Consider the following 18,569-nt stretch of genomic DNA (forward strand, 5'->3'; position numbering starts at 1 on the left):
CGATATCTATAGTGGTACCAATCTGCAGGGGGTCACATGGGACCAGACAGGGGTTAATACTGTGCACAGTCCACGTCTCAACCTCAGTTCCAGTACATACAATATAGCTGTGCTTATAAGTACAGTACAGACCAAAAGTTTGGACACACCTTCTCATTCAAAGAGTTTTCTTTATTTTCATGACTCTGAAAATTGTAGATTCACATTGAAGGCATCAAAACTATGAACTAACACATGTGGAATGAAATACCTAACAAAAAAGTGTGAAACAACTGAAAATATGTCTTATATTCTAGGTTCTTCAAAGTAGCCCCCTTTTGCTTTGATTACTGCTTTGCACACTTATTCTCTTGATGAGCTTCAAGAGGCAGTCACCGGAAATGGTTTTCACTTCACAGGTGTACCCTGTCAGGTTTAATAAGTGGGATTTCTTGCCTTATAAATGGGGTTGGGACCATCAGTTGTGTTGTGCAGAAGTCTGGTGGATACACAGCTGATAGTCCTACTGAATAGACTGTTAGAATTTGTATTATGGCAAGAAAAAATGCAGCTAAGTAAAGAAAAATGAGTGGCCATCATTACTTTAAGAAATGAAGGTCAGTCAGTCCGAAAAATTGGAAAAACTTTGAAAGAGTCCCTAAGTACTGTGGCAAAAACCATCAAACACTACAAAGAAAGTGGCTCACATGAGGACCGCCCCAGGAAAGAAAGACCAAGAGTCACCTCTGCTGCGGAGGATAAGTTTATCCAAGTCACCAGCCTCAGAAATCGCAGGTTAACAGCAGCTCAGATTAGAGACCAGGTCACTGCCACACAGAGTTCTAGCAGCAGACACATCTCTAGAACAACTGTTAAGAGGAGACTTTGTGCAGCAGCCTTCATGGTAAAATAGATGCTAGGAAACCACTGCTAAGGACAGGCAACAAGCAGAAGAGACTTGTTTGGGCTGAAGAACACAAGGAATGGACATTAGACCAGTGGAAATCTGTGCTTTGATCTGATGAGTCCAAATTTGAGATCTTTGGATCCAACCACCGTGTCTTTGTAGAAAAGGTGAACGGATGGACTCTACATGGCTGGTTCCCACCATGAAGCATGGAAGAGGGGGTGTGATGGTGTGGGGGTGCTTTGCTGGCAACACTGTTGGGGATTTATTCAAAATTGAAGGCATACAGAACCAGCATGGCTACCACAGCATCTTGCAGCGGCGTGCTATTCCATCCGGTTTGCGTTTAATTGGACCATCATTTATTTTTCAACAGGACAATGACCCCAAACACACCTCCAGGCTGTGTAAAAGCTATTTGACTAAGAAGGAGAGTGATGGGGTGCTACACCAGATGACCTGGCCTCCACAGTCACCAGACCTGAACCCAATCGAGATGGTTTGGGGTGAGCTGGACCGCAGAGTGAAGGCAAAAGGGACAACAAGTGCTAAGCATCTCTGGGAACTCCTTCAAGACTGTTGGAAGACCATTTCCGGTGACTACCTCTTGAAGCTCATCAAGAGAATGCCAAGAGTGTGCAAAGCAGTAATCAAAGCAAAAGGTGGCTACTGTGAAGAACCTAGAATATAAGACATATTTTCAGTTGTTTCACACTTTTTTGTTAAGTATTTCATTCCACATTTGATAATTCATAGTTTTGATGCCTTCAATGGGAATCTACAATTTTCATTGTCCTGAAAATAAAGAAAACTCTTTGAATGAGAAGGTGTGTCCAAACTTTTGGTCTGTACTGTACTTATAAGCACAGCTATATTGTATGTACTGGAACTGAGGTTGAGACGTGGACTGTGCACAGTATTAACCCCTGTCTGGTCCCATGTGACCCCCCTGCAGATTCGTACCACTATGGATATCGTTTTTCATGGTACCAGACCAGGTGTGTCCAAACTTTTGGTCTGTACTATTTATCCGTAAAATACAGCATAGGATATGTATAAAAAAAATGGCCCAAAATTGTGAAAAATAACGTGTATTCCCTTTTCCCACCGGGTCACCAACGTGGCTAGTGATTGACCGCAATGCTCATATGTCGCATGACTGTACAGACGTGTGACCTCTGCAGCCAATCACTGACTGCAGTGCTGACACATGAAATGCAAAATCAATCACCATCCAATGTTACAGGACTCATATGGAGATGTACAGACGTGGGCAAAAACAAGAGCACGGACCCCCCGGTAAATTCCACTAACTTCCATATTGTCAGTTCTCCCTGGTGAGGTTTCCCCCCGTTCTGAGCCGTTCTGGGGTCTTATATACCCCTCTGATAATCTCAGCTGTCTGCTCTCCGAATATTAGTAGACTTCTGTCTCACCATCATGAAAAAGCAGGGCCGGCTCCAGGTTTTTGTGGGCACTGGGCGAAGGAGTCTCAGTGGGCCCCTTTAAAACATATATACAGTTAGGTCCAGAAATCTTTGGACAGTGACACAATTTTGGCGAGTTGGGCTCTGCATGCCACCACATTGGATTTGAAATGAAACCTCTACAACAGAATTCAAGTGCAGATTGTAACGTTTAATTTGAAGGTTTGAACAAAAATATCTGATAGAAATTGTAGGAATTGTCACATTTCTTTACAAACACTCCACATTTTAGGAGGTCAAAAGTAATTGGACAAATAAACCAAACCCAAACAAAATATTTTTATTTTCAATATTTTGTTGCGAATCCTTTGGAGGCAATCACTGCCTTAAGTCTGGAACCCATGGACATCACCAAACGCTGGGTTTCCTCCTTCTTAATGCTTTGCCAGGCCTTTACAGCCGCAGCCTTCAGGTCTTGCTTGTTTGTGGGTCTTTCCGTCTTAAGTCTGGATTTGAGCAAGTGAAATGCATGCTCAATTGGGTTAAGATCTGGTGATTGACTTGGCCATTGCAGAATGTTCCACTTTTTTGCACTCATAAACTCCTGGGTAGCTTTGGCTGTATGCTTGGGGTCATTGTCCATCTGTACTATGAAGCGCCGTCCGATCAACTTTGCGGCATTTGGCTGAATCTGGGCTGAAAGTATATCCCGGTACACTTCAGAATTCATCCGGCTACTCTTGTCTGCTGTTATGTCATCAATAAACACAAGTGACCCAGTGCCATTGAAAGCCATGCATGCCCATGCCATCACGTTGCCTCCACCATGTTTTACAGAGGATGTGGTGTGTCTTGGATCATGTGCCGTTCCCTTTCTTCTCCAAACTTTTTTCTTCCCATCATTCTGGTACAGGTTGATCTTTGTCTCATCTGTCCATAGAATACTTTTCCAGAACTGAGCTGGCTTCATGAGGTGTTTTTCAGCAAATGTAACTCTGGCCTGTCTATTTTTGGAATTGATGAATGGTTTGCATCTAGATGTGAACCCTTTGTATTTACTTTCATGGAGTCTTCTCTTTACTGTTGACTTAGAGACAGATACACCTACTTCACTGAGAGTGTTCTGGACTTCAGTTGATGTTGTGAACGGGTTCTTCTTCACCAAAGAAGTATGCGGCGATCATCCACCACTGTTGTCATCCGTGGACGCCCAGGCCTTTTTGAGTTCCCAAGCTCACCAGTCAATTCCTTTTTTCTCAGAATGTACCCGACTGTTGATTTTGCTACTCCAAGCATGTCTGCTATCTCTCTGATGGATTTTTTCTTTTTTTTCAGCCTCAGGATGTTCTGCTTCACCTCAATTGAGAGTTCCTTAGACCGCATGTTGTCTGGTCACAGCAACAGCTTCCAAATGCAAAACCACACACCTGTAATCAACCTCAGACCTTTTAACTACTTCATTGATTACAGGTTAACGAGGGAGACGCCTTCAGAGTTAATTGCAGCCCTTAGAGTCCCTTGTCCAATTACTTTTGGTCCCTTGAAAAAGAGGAGGCTATGCATTACAGAGCTATGATTCCTAAACCCTTTCTCCGATTTGGATGTGAAAACTCTCATATTGCAGCTGGGAGTGTGCACTTTCAGCCCATATTATATATATAATTGTATTTCTGAACATGTTTTTGTAAACAGCTAAAATAACAAAACCTGTGTCACTGTCCAAATATTTCTGGACTTAACTGTACAACGATTCATGAGTCATGATTAGAATATACACCGTGTTCCAAATTATTATGCAAATGATATTTTTCTCAGATTTTCCTAAATGGTGGGTGCAGAGGACAGTCAGTCTAATAAAAGTCATCACCCGTTAGAGGATACATTGAATTTCAATGAAGAAACCCCCCGATGATAACAGTATAATCTTCCTGTTCCACATTATTAGGCACAGGAGAGTTTCTAAACATTTTATATGTTTAAAGAACTGAAAATGCTCATTTGTGGAATTTGCAGCATTAGGAGGTCACATTCACTGAAATAAAAAGGTATTTAAATCCAAAACATCCTAACAGGCCAAGTTACATGGTGACATAGGAACCCTTCTTTGATATCCCCTTCACATTTCTTGCATCCATTGAACTTGTGAGTTTTTGGAGAGTTTCTGCTTGAATTTCTTTGCATGATGTCAGAATCGCCTCCCAGAGCCGCTGTTTTGATGTGAACTACCTCCCACCCTTATAGATCTTTTGCTTAATGATACTCCAAAGGTTCTCTATAGGGTTGAGGTCAGGGAAAGACCATGAGTTTATCTCCTTTTATACCCATAGTAGCCAATGACACATGGTATTCTTTGCAGCACGAGATGATGCATTGTCATGCATGAAGATGAGTTTGCTCCTGAAGGCACGTTTCTGCTTTTTGTCCCATCTAAGAAAGTTGTCAGTCAGAAACGCTATATACTTTGCAGAGGTCATTTTCACATCTTCAGGAACCCTAAAGGGGCCTACCAGATGTCTCCCCATGATTCCGGCCCAAAACATGACTCCTCCACCTCCTTGCTGACGTCGCAGCCTTGTTGGGACATGGTGGCCATCCACCAACCATCCACTACTCCATCCATCTGGACCATCCAGGGTTTCTCGACACTCATCAATAAACAAGACTGTGCGAAAATTAGTCTTCATGTATGTCTGGGCCCACTGCAACCGTTTCTGCTTGTGAGCACTGGTTAGGGGTGGCCAAACAGTAGGTTTATGCCCCACAGCAAGCCTTTGAAGGATCCTACACCTTGAGGTTTGAGGGACTCCAGAGGCACCAGCATTTTCACATATCTGTTTGCTGGTTTGTAATGGATTATCCGATGGACTTGCCTGGCAGAAACCTTCCTCATTCTGCCTTTATCTGCACGAACACTCAGTGCTCAGCCACAAATCTCTTCACTGTACGATGATCACACTTACGTTCTCGGGAAATATCTATTGTTTTCATCCCTTGTCCACGGCATTGAACTATTTGATGCTTTTCGGCAGCAGAGATCCTTTTTCTTTCCCATGTTACTTGAAAACTGTGGCCTGCTTAATATTGTGGAACATCCGGTTTTCCTTTTATTGGGCCTCACCTGGCAAACTAATTATCACAGGTATCTGAGATTGAGTTCAGTGACCCAAAGACCCCAAGACACAAGACCAGCAATGAGTTTCATTATTAATCGCGAGGACACTTACATCCAATTTGCATAATAATTTGGAACATGGTGCAGAGGTTACAGGGCTGTGACCTCCTGGACGTCACTGCCCACACACTGCTTGCTGGGCACTCACCTGTCACCGGCGATACTGTCCTTGGCAATGTCCCCAGCGATGCTCTGGCTTCCAGCTCCGAGGTGCAGTGAATATTCAATGAGTATAATGAGCGGGGGTCAGAAGCAGGAGGCAGCAGAGCCAAAGACAGCAGCGCTGGATACAGGTGAATATAGAAAATATTTTTATTTCAAAGACCCGTGTTTTCTCCGGTACGTGTCACACATATGCAAACACAGATGTCACACGTGTATCACACATATGACACACGTATAACCATACCCTTGCGTGTGGCTTGTACCTGATTAAACACGGACGTCTGAAACCGCCCTAAGTGAGTATTTTATTGGATAGTACTTGGAAAAACGAGCACTTTTGCAATTTACTGCTTGTTAAGATTTCTAACCATTCTTGAGATGTTAACACTTTTCTTTTGTTTACAGCTCGTTACCTTGGAGACCGACCACCGCTGCTATCCAGCTTGTAAGCACTGAAGTGATTAGAAGGTAACAGCGCGCTCCAGTGATCCCAACCGGCTTCAGTGTAGCGTTTACAAAAAGAAAACAGCTTGTAAGCACTGCACAGGTTCTGCTGTCTAGCAGCGGTGGTCGGTCTCCAAGGCAACGAGCTGTAAACAAAAGAAAAGTGTCAATATCTCAAGATCGGCTGCAAATTTTAATAAGCAGTAAATTGCAAAATTGCTCATAATGACAAGCCCCATACATCTGTGAAGATGAGAAGAAGCTGACACATCTGACCCATGTGTGTTACATGTTGCAGGCCATTGAGGAACAAGCTAAGCTGGACCGCGAGGACGAGATCCGGAGAGCCCAGGAGCTGTATGAGCAGATGGCAGCGGAGAGAGCCCAGGCCCGATACAAGAAGCACTACTCCACCTGCCAGGCCATCGTCCGCCAGATTGTAGATCTGGTCACAAAGATTGAAGAATACAGAGAGCTGACGAACAGGTGCGGTCCTCTGTCCCAGCGAGGGGTTAACACAAGAGTCGATGGAGCCAAAATAATTGGGAGTTTACAGCAGTCACTCCCCATAATCTCCTCACCTAGAAGGAAAGTTGCAAAAATGGTAAAATTAGGATGGGTCATCAATGTCATATCTGTGGGGGTCGACACCCAGGATCCCTATAGTCAGCACAGCTCCGTACTCCACAATGCAGCCAGGGAAAGAGACAGACACAGACAGGGTAAGAAACAGACACAAAGAGACAGACAAAGAAACAGACTGACAGGGAAAGAGACAGACACAGAAAGGTAAAGAGACAGACAAAGACAGACACAGGGAAAGAGACAGACAGGGAAAGAGAGGGAAAGAGAGAGAAAGAGGCATACAGGGAAAGAGAAACAGAGAGACAGTTACTATCCTGGGCAGCGCCGGGTGCTATGTTGTGAGGCGAAATTTTAACCCCGCGCGTTCCAATTTACCAATCAATTTTGCCCCTATCTACATAATGGGGAAAAAGTGAAACGAAACGTGTTGGGGGCAAATTGACAGCTGCCAGATGTGAACAAGGGGGACTTAAAAAATGAAAGCGATGGCGCCAAAGAGTATATACCGTACAGTTGCTAAGGTGGGGCCCCGACATGGGATACTCACCACACTCGGGGATATGAACACACACACAAAATGCGCCACACACTATCACATGCTTGAACACATATACCACCCTCAGCACACATCTCACCACACATACACCAACCTCACCACATAATCACCCTAAACATACACAAGTCTGGGATTATCCTTCAAAAATAAAAAGCTGATTAATAAGCAGCCAAACTACAAGAGCAACAAATGTACCACATAGGAAATACGGCAGCTGTCAGTCACATGACCTGTCTATATGTGTATGTGTGAGCTAATATATACTGTCAGGGGGAGGGCTTTCTGTTGCCTGGAGATTTATCAGGCTGCCAATAGCAACCAATCACAGCTTAGCTTCTATTTTGCTACAGTTAATTAATCTGAGCTCTGATTGGTTTATATAGGCAACAATTTAATAATTACATTTCTATCTATTTGTTTTGTGGTGTTTGTGTGCAGAATACATTTTCTTTATCGTTCCTATGGGAGACCCAGACATTGGGTGTATAGCTTCTGCCTCCGGAGGACACACAAAGTACTACACTCAAAAGTGTAGCTCCTCCCTCTAAGCTTATACACCCCCTGGAGAACCAGATCTAACCAGTTTATCGCTTTGTGTTCAGGAGGTCATACATCCACACATGCATTCTCATCTGATTTTTCATTTTTGGAAAGAGTTTGAAGAAAAGCGGCATGTCCCTTCTCACCCCACTGTGTCGGCGGTGCTGTTAAGGTTGATTCCCAGGCTGGAGCCTTTACATGCCGTGCTCCTTCACCATCCCTCCGGGGCTCTAGCTTGAAGTGGGAGCCAGCATGGTTCTCCATGCTTGGCATGAGACCGGTCTCCATCCGCAGCCCTTCAGGACCGTGCTGGACCGGAGCACTCATCCCCCAGGGACTTGGAACCCTGCGTCTCAGCAAGCTAAGTACCTGAGACGTTTATATATGGGGGTCCCTTGTACTTTATTGTTGTGGGAGAGTGTGCTGAGTGATTTTTATGACATTTCCAACGGGTTCTCTGGCTGTCGCCTGAGAACCGCGCCGATGGTGCCTGCGCGTCGGCCGCACCGCTCAAATTTAGGCCCCGGCTTCGCCGGAGGCCTACTTTCGGTTTCACTGCCCTCGCATGTCATTCATGCAGAGGGACAGCGCGGCTCCGCCCAGCGGCCGTTCTACAAAGGGGAGAGACACTCCTCACTGAGTACATGTCTCCTCCCCTGTGAATCTCTTTGGCCCTCCAGATCCCGCTCTCAGAGTGAGTCCCGCCCCCTCTCTTCACTCCGGTGACCATTTTCTCAGCGTTTTTCCCTGCGATCACCACTGGTCTGCAGCATCCCTGCTGAGGTGCTTGGGAGTCCGGGCTTCGGGATCTGGATGGCACACAAACCGCTCCAGCGGTCTGGTAAGCCACAACCTCTGGTTGTGGACCTTCTGTATATACTCTCTGGGGGTCATTCTGGCAGAGCCCTCACTCCAGCAGCATGTCTCACACGAGGAGCAAGGCTCCAAAGCTGTTTTCAGTATGCACTGCATGTAAGCTCCTGCTGCCTGAACCGAGCACCTATCCTCATTGTGATGCCTGCTCTTACCTGACGTTGCCTCAGCCTGAAATCGCACCCCCAGGGGTCTCTCAGGCTGCTCCGGCTCCTGTGGCTGAACCCCCGGCTTGGGTAGAATCCTTAACCAGGTCTATCTCCCAGTCTTTTGCTGACTCCATGGGACATCTGTCCAGGACTTTGCTGAGCATGCATCAGCCCCCTTCACAGGGTGCCTCTGCTGCTAGGTCTCTCTCAGGACCGAAGCTCACAGAGGATTCATCATCTGGTCCCAGGCCCCGTCCTTCTAAAAAGAGACGCAGGGCTCCCTCTCCTTCGTCCCGCGGCTCGGTTTCAGAAGCTGACTCGCAGGATGAGGAGGATGCCTTTACTGGGGGCTCGGAGACTGCCTCCATGTGCCCCATTGGTCTGTCCGAAAGTGACTCAGATGTTAGTGATTTGATTGCGTCCATTAATTCTGTACTGGATCTCAATCCACCAGTCTCAGAGGAGCAACCCTCTCTGGCAGAAAAGCACCAGTTTACCTCGCCTAAGAGGATAAAGAGTGTGTTCTTTAACCACTCCAGTTTTCAGGCCACTGTGACCAAGCCCAGGGCCTCCCCTGACAAACACTTCCCAAAGCGTGGTTCTGATGACCGTTTTCCCTTTCCACCTGAGGTGGTCAAGGAGTGGGCTCATTCACCAAAGGTAGACCCCCCGGTGTCTAGACTCTCAGCCCGGACCGTTGTATCAGTGGCTGATGGCACCTCGCTTAAGGATTCCACTGACCGCCAGGTTGACCTTCTGGCCAAATCTGTATATGAAGCGGCAGGGGCCTCGTTCGCCCCGACTTTTGCAGCAGTGTGGGCTCTCAAAGCCATCTCTGCTTCTCTGGAGGAGATGCATTCCCTCACTAAGGAATCTATGCCTGAGATGGTTGCCTTAACTTCCCAAGCTTCGGCTTTTTCATCCTATGCCATGTCTGCTATGCTGGAGGCTTCTCACCGCACTGCGGTGGCTTCGGCTAATTCCCTCGTTATCCGCAGGATCTTGTGGCTTCGAGAGTGGAAGGCAGATGCTTCTTCCAAGAAGTACCTTGCGGGGCTCCCTTTTGCTGGGTCCCGACTATTCGGAGAACAGCTGGATGAAATTATTAAGGAAGCTACTGGCGGGAAGAGTACTTCCATGCCACAAACTAAAACCAGGAAACCTGTCCAGGGTAGGAATCAGTCGAGGTTTCGTTCCTTTCGTTCCTCCAACTGGTTGTCCTCTAAGCCCTCGGCCTCGTCCACTAACACTGCCAAGGACCAAAAATCCAGCTGGCGCACAAAAGCACGTCCACAGAAGACCGCAGGTGCTGCTGCCACTAAGGCAGCCTCCTCTTGACTATCTGTCCGTGCCAGCAACGTCCTTAGTCGGTGGCAGGCTCTCCCACTTTGGCGACGTGTGGTTTCAACACGTCTCCGATCAGTGGGTGCGGGATATCATCTCCCACGGCTACAGGATAGAATTCTCTTCCAGCCCGCCAAACAGATTTTTTCTGTCAACTCCCCCCTGCTCCAAGGCCGCCGCCTTCTCTCAGGCCGTGGCATCCTTGCAGGCCAACGGAGTAATTGTACCAGTTCCCGCCCGGGAACGGTTCAGAGGTTTCTACTCAAATCTCTTCCTAGTCCCCAAAAAGGACGGTTCCTTCCGGCCAATCCTGGATCTTAAGCTTCTCAACAAGCATGTTCAGGTGCGGCATTTTCGCAAGGAGTCTCTGCGGTCAGTCATTGCATCAATGACCCAAGGGGATTTCCTGGCATCCAAGGTCATGGCAGCAGTGGTTGCGGTTCTGCACCTACAGGGGTTGGTAGTGATTCCTTACCTGGACGACCTTCTAATCAAGGCTTCATCCAGCGCAGACTGTCAGCGGAGTGTCTCGCTCACTCTTGCCACTCTACCCAATTCGGGTGGATTGTCAATCTTCCCAAATCCTCTCTGACTCCGACCCAGAGTCTCACGTGCCTAGGGATGCAGTTCGAGACTCTGCCGGCACTTGTGAAGTTGCCCTTAGTCAAACAGCAGTCCCTCCATCTGGCGGTGCGCTCTCTGCTGAGGCCCCGCCGTCATTCCATCAGGCACCTACCTGATGCAGGTGCTGGGTCAGATGGTGGCGTCAATGGAGGCTGTTCCCTTTGCCCAGTTCCATCTGCGTTCACTACAGCTGGACATTCTCTGCTGTTGAGACAAGCGGACTTCCTCCTTGCACAGGTTAGTGGCTCTGTCGCCACAGACCAGGAGCTCTCTTCAGTGGTGGCTTCGGCCCCTCTCTCTGTCTCAGGGGCACTCCTTCCTGACCCCGTCCTGGGTGATTCTCACCACGGATGCCAGTCTGTCCGGCTGGGGAGCGGTATGTCTCCACCACCGAGCGCAGGGCACTTGGACTCCGTCCGAGTCAGCCCTCTCGATCAATGTGCTGGAAACCAGAGCTGTGCTTCCAGCTCTCCTAGCCTTTCACCACCTGTTGGCGGGCAAACACATCCGAGTCCAGTCAGACAACGCGACAGCAGTTGCCTACATCAATCATCAAGGCGGGACACGCAGCCGCCTGGCAATGTTGGAGGTACAACGCATCCTTCAATGGACGGAGGACTCCAAGTCCACCATATCCGCAGTCCACATCCCAGGCGTGGAAAACTGGGAAGCAGATTATCTCAGCCGTCAAACCGTGGACATTGGCGAGTGGTCCCTGCATCCGGCAGTGTTTCAGTCAATCTGCCGCAAGTGGGGCACTCCGGATGTGGACCTAATGGCGTCCCGTCACAGCAACAAGGTTCCGGTTTACGTGGCTCCCTCCCACGATCCTCAGGCCTTCGCCGCGGACGCTCTGGTTCAAGACTGGTCCCAGTTTCGTCTGTCCTACGTGTTTCCCCCTCTAGCTCTCTTGCCCAGAGTTCTGCGCAAGATCAGAATGGAGGGCCGTCGAGTCATTCTCATTGCTCCGGACTGGCCCAGGCGAGCTTGGTACCCAGACCTGCTCCACCTGTCCGTAGAGGTGCCGTGGCATCTTCCGGACCGTCCAGACCTTCTCTCACAAGGTCCGTTTTTCTGCCAGAATTCTGCGGCTCTCAGATTGATGGTGTGGCTCTTGAGTCCTGGATCTTGACGGCTTCTGGTATCCCTCCTGAAGTCATCTCCACTATGACTCGGGCCCGTAAGTCTTCCTCTGCCAAGATCTATCACAGGACTTGGAAGATTTTCCTGTCCTGGTGTCGCTCTTCCGGCCATTCTCCTTGGCCTTTTTCCTTGCCGACCCTTCTGTCTTTTCTACAGTCCGGTCTGCAGCTGGGACTGTCCCTCAACTCTCTCAAGGGACAAGTCTCGGCTCTGTCAGTGCTGTTCCAGCGGCGTCTCGCCCGGCTGGCTCAGGTCCGCACCTTCATGCAAGGTGCGTCTCACATCATTCCGCCTTACCGGCGGCCCTTGGATCCCTGGGACCTCAATTTGGTTCTCACGGCTTTGCAGAAACCCCCCTTTGAACCTCTTAGGGAGGTTTCTTTGTTTCGTCTTTCACAGAAAGTGGTCTTTCTAGTGGCCATAACGTCCCTCAGGAGAGTATCTGATTTAGCTGCGCTCTCTTCGGAGTCACCTTTTTTGGTTTTTCATCAAGACAAGGTGGTTCTCCGTCCGACTCCGGACTTTCTCCCAAAGGTGGTTTCTCCTTTCCACCTTAACCAGGACATTACCCTACCTTCCTTTTGTCCGGCTCCTGTTCATTGCTTTGAAAAAGCGTTGCATACTCTGGATCTGGTGCGGGTGCTCCGGATCTATGTGTCTCGCACCGCTGCTCTTAGGCGGTGCACCTCTCTTTTTGTGCTAACCACAGGTCGGCGTAAGGGCCTCTCTGCTTCTAAACAGACCTTAGCCCGTTGGATCAGGTCCACCATTTCGGAGGCCTACCTGTGTTCTCAGGTGCCTCCCCCGCCGGGTATCAAGGCACACTCGACCAGAGCTGTCGGTGCCTCTTGGGCTTTCAGGCACCAGGCTACGGCTCAGCAAGTCTGTCAGGCTGCCACTTGGACTAGCCTGCATACCTTTCAAAGCACTACCAAGTGCATGCTCATGCTTCGGCAGATGCGAGCTTGGGCAGACGCATCCTTCAGGCGGCTGTCGCCCACTTGTGAAGTTAGGCTCCGCCTACTTCTCAGTTGTTCTGTTTATTCCCACCCATGGACTGCTTTGAGACGTCCCAATGTCTGGGTCTCCCATAGGAACGATAAAGAAAAAGAGAATTTTGTTTACTTACCGTAAATTCTTTTTCTTATAGTTCCGTATTGGGAGACCCAGCTCCCTCCCTGTTGCCCGTTGGCAATTTCTTGTTCCGCGTGTTATCACCGGCTGTTGTCGTAGACAGAATCTCCGGTTGTTCCGGTTCTTGCTCTGTTTTTACTTGTGGGTGGCTATTCTCCTTCAGCTTTTGCACTAAACTGGTTAGATCTGGTTCTCCAGGGGGTGTATAAGCTCAGAGGGAGGAGCTACACTTTTTAGTGTAGTACTTTGTGTGTCCTCCGGAGGCAGAAGCTATACACCCAATGTCTGGGTCTCCCAATACGGAACTATAAGAAAAAGAATTTACGGTAAGTAACAAAATTCTCTTTTTTGTTAATGCATTCTATTTTGTTAACAGCAGTTATTAACCCGGGTGAAGCCGGGTAGTACAGCTAGTATATATATATATATAAAAAATAGTGGTCATTGCATCAAGCACTTTAATTTTTGATAAACCGCTGCTATAATTTATGGGACTTTCTCCTGCCAGTATTTCTATGAATTTGTGATACATATTTATTTTAATTAAATAAAAATATTAATTTTTAACATCAACTTCATCATCATTCCCTTTATTTATTGTATCTGTGGGATTCTTATCGAAAGGTTTTTTGATATTTATATATATTTAATGGTGATTTTATACGGAAATTTTTGATCATAACCAGCACAGATAAAGCCCACGGCTACAGACTGCAACCCCCAGCTGTGGGCTTTATCTTGGCTGTGTATCAAAATAAAAGGAACCACATGCGGATTTTTATTTTTTTTTTTTCTATTATTTAAATAAATAATTTAAAAAAAAAAAAACAGTGTGCGGTCCCCCCCAATTTTGATACCTAGCCAAGATAAAACCCGACAGCTGGGGGCTGCTATTCTCAGACTGGGGAGGTCCATTCTTATTGAGCCGCCCCCAGCCTAAAAATAGCAGCCTGCAGCCACCCGGGAATTGTTGAATCCATTATATGCAACAAGCCCGGCACTTTACCTGGCTCTTCCTGATTGCCCTTATGGAATTCGCTCCGAACTTATAATAAAATAATGCAAAGCTTTAGGAAAAAAAACTCTCAAAACAACTTCAGTAAACTCTACGAGGAAGGAGCGTTTCCGCTTGAAATATCTGTAGGTTTGATGACCATGCTTTACCCAATCATTTTTATATATAGTAATTGTCCGACCGCCGGGATTAGCAGAAGGGGAAATGTTTATCCCCCTTACACAATGGAGCCGCAGATCAGATGCTCGACCGCTGAGCGGAGAGAGGTAACATTGCTTCACTAGACCCCAAAATTAGTCCACACCTCAAACCAGACGTCTAAATATAATTCAGACTAATTAATGCAGACCCCTGATCAGACCCCCTCATACATATTCCCCTCTTTCCCGGCCTCCTCTTCCCCCCGGGTGGTGCTGCTGTCCAGGAACGAAGAGTAAAATAAAAAGATGTTTTTGGGGTGTGACTGCCCCATCCCCCTTCTCTGCCTGTGTCTGCCTCTTGTTGTCTGTATCAGATAAAGTTGTAATATTTTATTTATTCTTCAGACTTATCCCTGGAAAACTAATGCGGGAATGGAAAGAATTTTTTTTCACGGGATTGCCCCTGTACGAAGAGACCTCAACAGATCTAAACCCAGAGCAAAGCGTGGAGCTGGAGAAGGAAAACCTGCTGGATGAGAAGGACTATGAAGAATACAAGGTACAGCTGGAATAACCCCCGCCGCCAGGAACAGCCGCACTACACAATAAACCTCCGCCGCCAGGAACAGCCACACTACACAATAAACCCCCGCCGCCAGGAACAGCCGCACTACACAATAAACACCCACCGCCAGAAAAACCCCCGCCGCCAGGAACAGCCGCACTACACAATAAACCCCCACCGCCAGGAACAGCCGCACTACACAATAAACCCCCGCCGCCAGGAACAGCCGCACTACACAATAAACCCCCGCCGCCAGTAACAGCCGCACTACACAATAAACCCCCGCCGCCAGGAACAGCCGCACTACACAATAAACCCCCGCCGCCAGGGACAGCCACACTACACAATAAACCCCCGCCGCCAGTAACAGCCGCACTACACAATAAACCCCCGCCGCCAGTAACAGCCGCACTACACAATAAACCCCCGCCGCCAGGAACAGCCGCACTACACAATAAACCCCCGCCGCCAGGGACAGCAGCACTAGACAATAAACCCCGCTGCCAGGAACAGCAGCACTACACAATAAACCCCCGCCGCCAGGGACAGCTGCACTAGACAATAAACATCCGCCGCCAGGAACAGCTGCACTACACAATAAACCCCCCGCCACCAGGAATAGCCGCACTACACAATAAACCCCCGCCACCAGGAACAGCCGCACTACACAATAAACCCCCGCCGCCAGGAACAGCCGCACTAGACAATAAACCCCCGCCGCCAGGAACAGCCGCACTACAATATAAACCCCCCATCGCCAGGAACAGCCACACTATACAATAAACCCTCGCCACCAGGAACAGCCACACTACACAATAAACATCAGCCACCAGGAACAGCCACACTACACAATAAACCCCTGCCACCAGGAACAGCCACACTACACAATAAACACCTGCCGCCAGGAACAGCCACACTAGATAATAAACCCACGCCACCAGGAACAGCCGCACTACACAATAAACCCCCGCCACCAGGAACAGCCGCACTATACAATAAACCCCCGCCACCAGGAACAGCCACACTACACAATAAACCCCCGCCACCAGGAACAACCACACTACACAATAAACCCCCGCCACCAGGAACAGCCTCACTACACAATAAACCCCCGCCACCAGGAACAGCCACACTACACAATAAACACCTGCCGCCAGGAACAGCCACACTAGATAATAAACCCCCGCCGCCAGGAACAGCCTCACTACACAATAAACCCCTGCCACCAGGAACAGCCACACTACACAATAAAACCCCGCCACCAGGAACAGCCGCACTACACAATAAACCCCCGCCACCAGGAACAGCCGCACTACACAATAAAACCCCGCCACCAGGAACAGCCGCACTACACAATAAACCCCCGCCACCAGGAACAGCCGCACTACACAATAAACCCCCGCCACCAGGAACAGCTGCACTACACAATAAACCCCCGCCACCAAGAACAGCCGCACTACACAATAAACATCAGCCACCAGGAACAGCCGCACTACACAATAAACCCCTGCCACCAGGAACAGCCGCACTATACAATAAACCCCCGCCACCAGGAACAGCCGCACTACACAATAAACCCCTGCCACCAGGAACAGCTGCACTATACAATATACCCTCGCCACCAGGAACAGCCACACTACACAATAAACCCCCGCCACCAGGAACAGCCACACTACACAATAAACCCCTGCCACCAGGAACAGCCACACTACACAATAAACCCCCACCGCCAGGAACAGCCGCACTACACAATAAACCCCTGCCGCCAGGAACAGCCACACTACACAATAAACCCCCGCCGCCAGGAACAGCCGCACTACACAATAAATCCCTGCCACCAGGAACAGCCACACTACACAATAAAACCCCGCCACCAGGAACAGCCGCACTACACAATAAACCCCCGCCACCAGGAACAGCCGCACTACACAATAAAACCCCGCCACCAGGAACAGCCGCACTACACAATAAACCCCCGCCACCAGGAACAGCCACACTAGATAATAAACCCCCGCCACCAGGAACAGCCGCACTACACAATAAAACCCCGCAACCAGGAACAGCCGCACTACACAATAAACCCCCGCCACCAAGAACAGCCGCACTACACAATAAACATCAGCCACCAGGAACAGCTGCACTACACAATAAACCCCCGCCACCAGGAACAGCCGCACTACACAATAAACCCCCGCCACCAGGAACAGCCGCACTACACAATAAACCCCCGCCACCAGGAACAGCCACACTACACAATAAACCCCCGCCACCAGGAACAGCTGCACTACACAATAAACATCAGCCACCAGGAACAGCCGCACTACACAATAAACCCCCGCCACCAGGAACAGCTGCACTACACAATAAACCCCCGCCACCAGGAACAGCTGCACTACACAATAAACCCCCGCCGCCAGGAACAGCTGCACTACACAATAAACCCCTGCCACCAGGAACAGCCACACTACACAATAAACACCTGCCGCCAGGAACAGCCACACTAGATAATAAACCCCCGCCACCAGGAACAGCCGCACTACACAATAAAACCCCGCAACCAGGAACAGCCGCACTACACAATAAACCCCCGCCACCAAGAACAGCCGCACTACACAATAAACATCAGCCACCAGGAACAGCCGCACTACACAATAAACCCCTGCCACCAGGAACAGCCGCACTATACAATAAACCCCCGCCACCAGGAACAGCCGCACTACACAATAAACCCCTGCCACCAGGAACAGCTGCACTATACAATATACCCTCGCCACCAGGAACAGCCACACTACACAATAAACCCCCGCCACCAGGAACAGCCACACTACACAATAAACCCCTGCCACCAGGAACAGGCACACTACACAATAAACCCCCACCGCCAGGAACAGCCGCACTACACAATAAACCCCTGCCGCCAGGAACAGCCACACTACACAGTAAACCCCCGCCGCCAGGAACAGCCGCACTACACAATAAATCCCTGCCACCAGGAACAGCCACACTACACAATAAAACCCCGCCACCAGGAACAGCCGCACTACACAATAAACCCCCGCCACCAGGAACAGCCGCACTACACAATAAAACCCCGCCACCAGGAACAGCCGCACTACACAATAAACCCCCGCCACCAGGAACAGCCGCACTACACAATAAACCCCCGCCACCAGGAACAGCTGCACTACACAATAAACCCCTGCCACCAGGAACAGCTGCACTACACAATAAACATCAGCCACCAGGAACAGCCGCACTACACAATAAACCCCCGCCACCAGGAACAGCTGCACTACACAATAAACCCCCGCCACCAGGAACAGCTGCACTACACAATAAACCCCCGCCGCCAGGAACAGCTGCACTACACAATAAACCCCTGCCACCAGGAACAGCCACACTACACAATAAACCCCCGCCACCAGGAACAGCCGCACTACACAATAATCATCCGCCGCCAGGAACAGCCACACTACACAATAAACCCCCGCCGCCAGGAACAGCCGCACTACACAATAAATCCCTGCCACCAGGAACAGCCACACTACACAATAAAACCCCGCCACCAGGAACAGCCGCACTACACAATAAACCCCCGCCACCAGGAACAGCCGCACTACACAATAAAACCCTGCCACCAGGAACAGCCGCACTACACAATAAACCCCCGCCACCAGGAACAGCCGCACTACACAATAAACATCAGCCACCAGGAACAGCTGCACTACACAATAAACCCCCGCCACCAGGAACAGCTGCACTACACAATAAACCCCCGCCGCCAGGAACAGCCGCACTACACAATAA

The 18,569-nt window shown here is 49.1% G+C and overlaps 1 protein-coding gene across 3 annotated transcripts in view; it reads left to right on the forward strand.

The window, feature by feature from the left end:
- Positions 1–18,569, forward strand: part of SPEF2 (sperm flagellar 2) — a 187,632-nt gene that overhangs the window by 53,042 nt on the left and 116,021 nt on the right. For all 3 annotated transcript variants that reach the window (XM_075328486.1, XM_075328489.1, XM_075328494.1), the window contains exons 9-10: positions 6,393–6,580; positions 14,603–14,756. In XM_075328486.1, the coding sequence (XP_075184601.1) occupies positions 6,393–6,580; positions 14,603–14,756 (342 nt within the window). The remainder of the gene's footprint in view (positions 1–6,392; positions 6,581–14,602; positions 14,757–18,569) is intronic.

The sequence above is a fragment of the Anomaloglossus baeobatrachus genome, chromosome 1 (assembly GCF_048569485.1).
Source record: "Anomaloglossus baeobatrachus isolate aAnoBae1 chromosome 1, aAnoBae1.hap1, whole genome shotgun sequence".
Classification (NCBI taxonomy): domain Eukaryota; kingdom Metazoa; phylum Chordata; class Amphibia; order Anura; family Aromobatidae; genus Anomaloglossus; species Anomaloglossus baeobatrachus.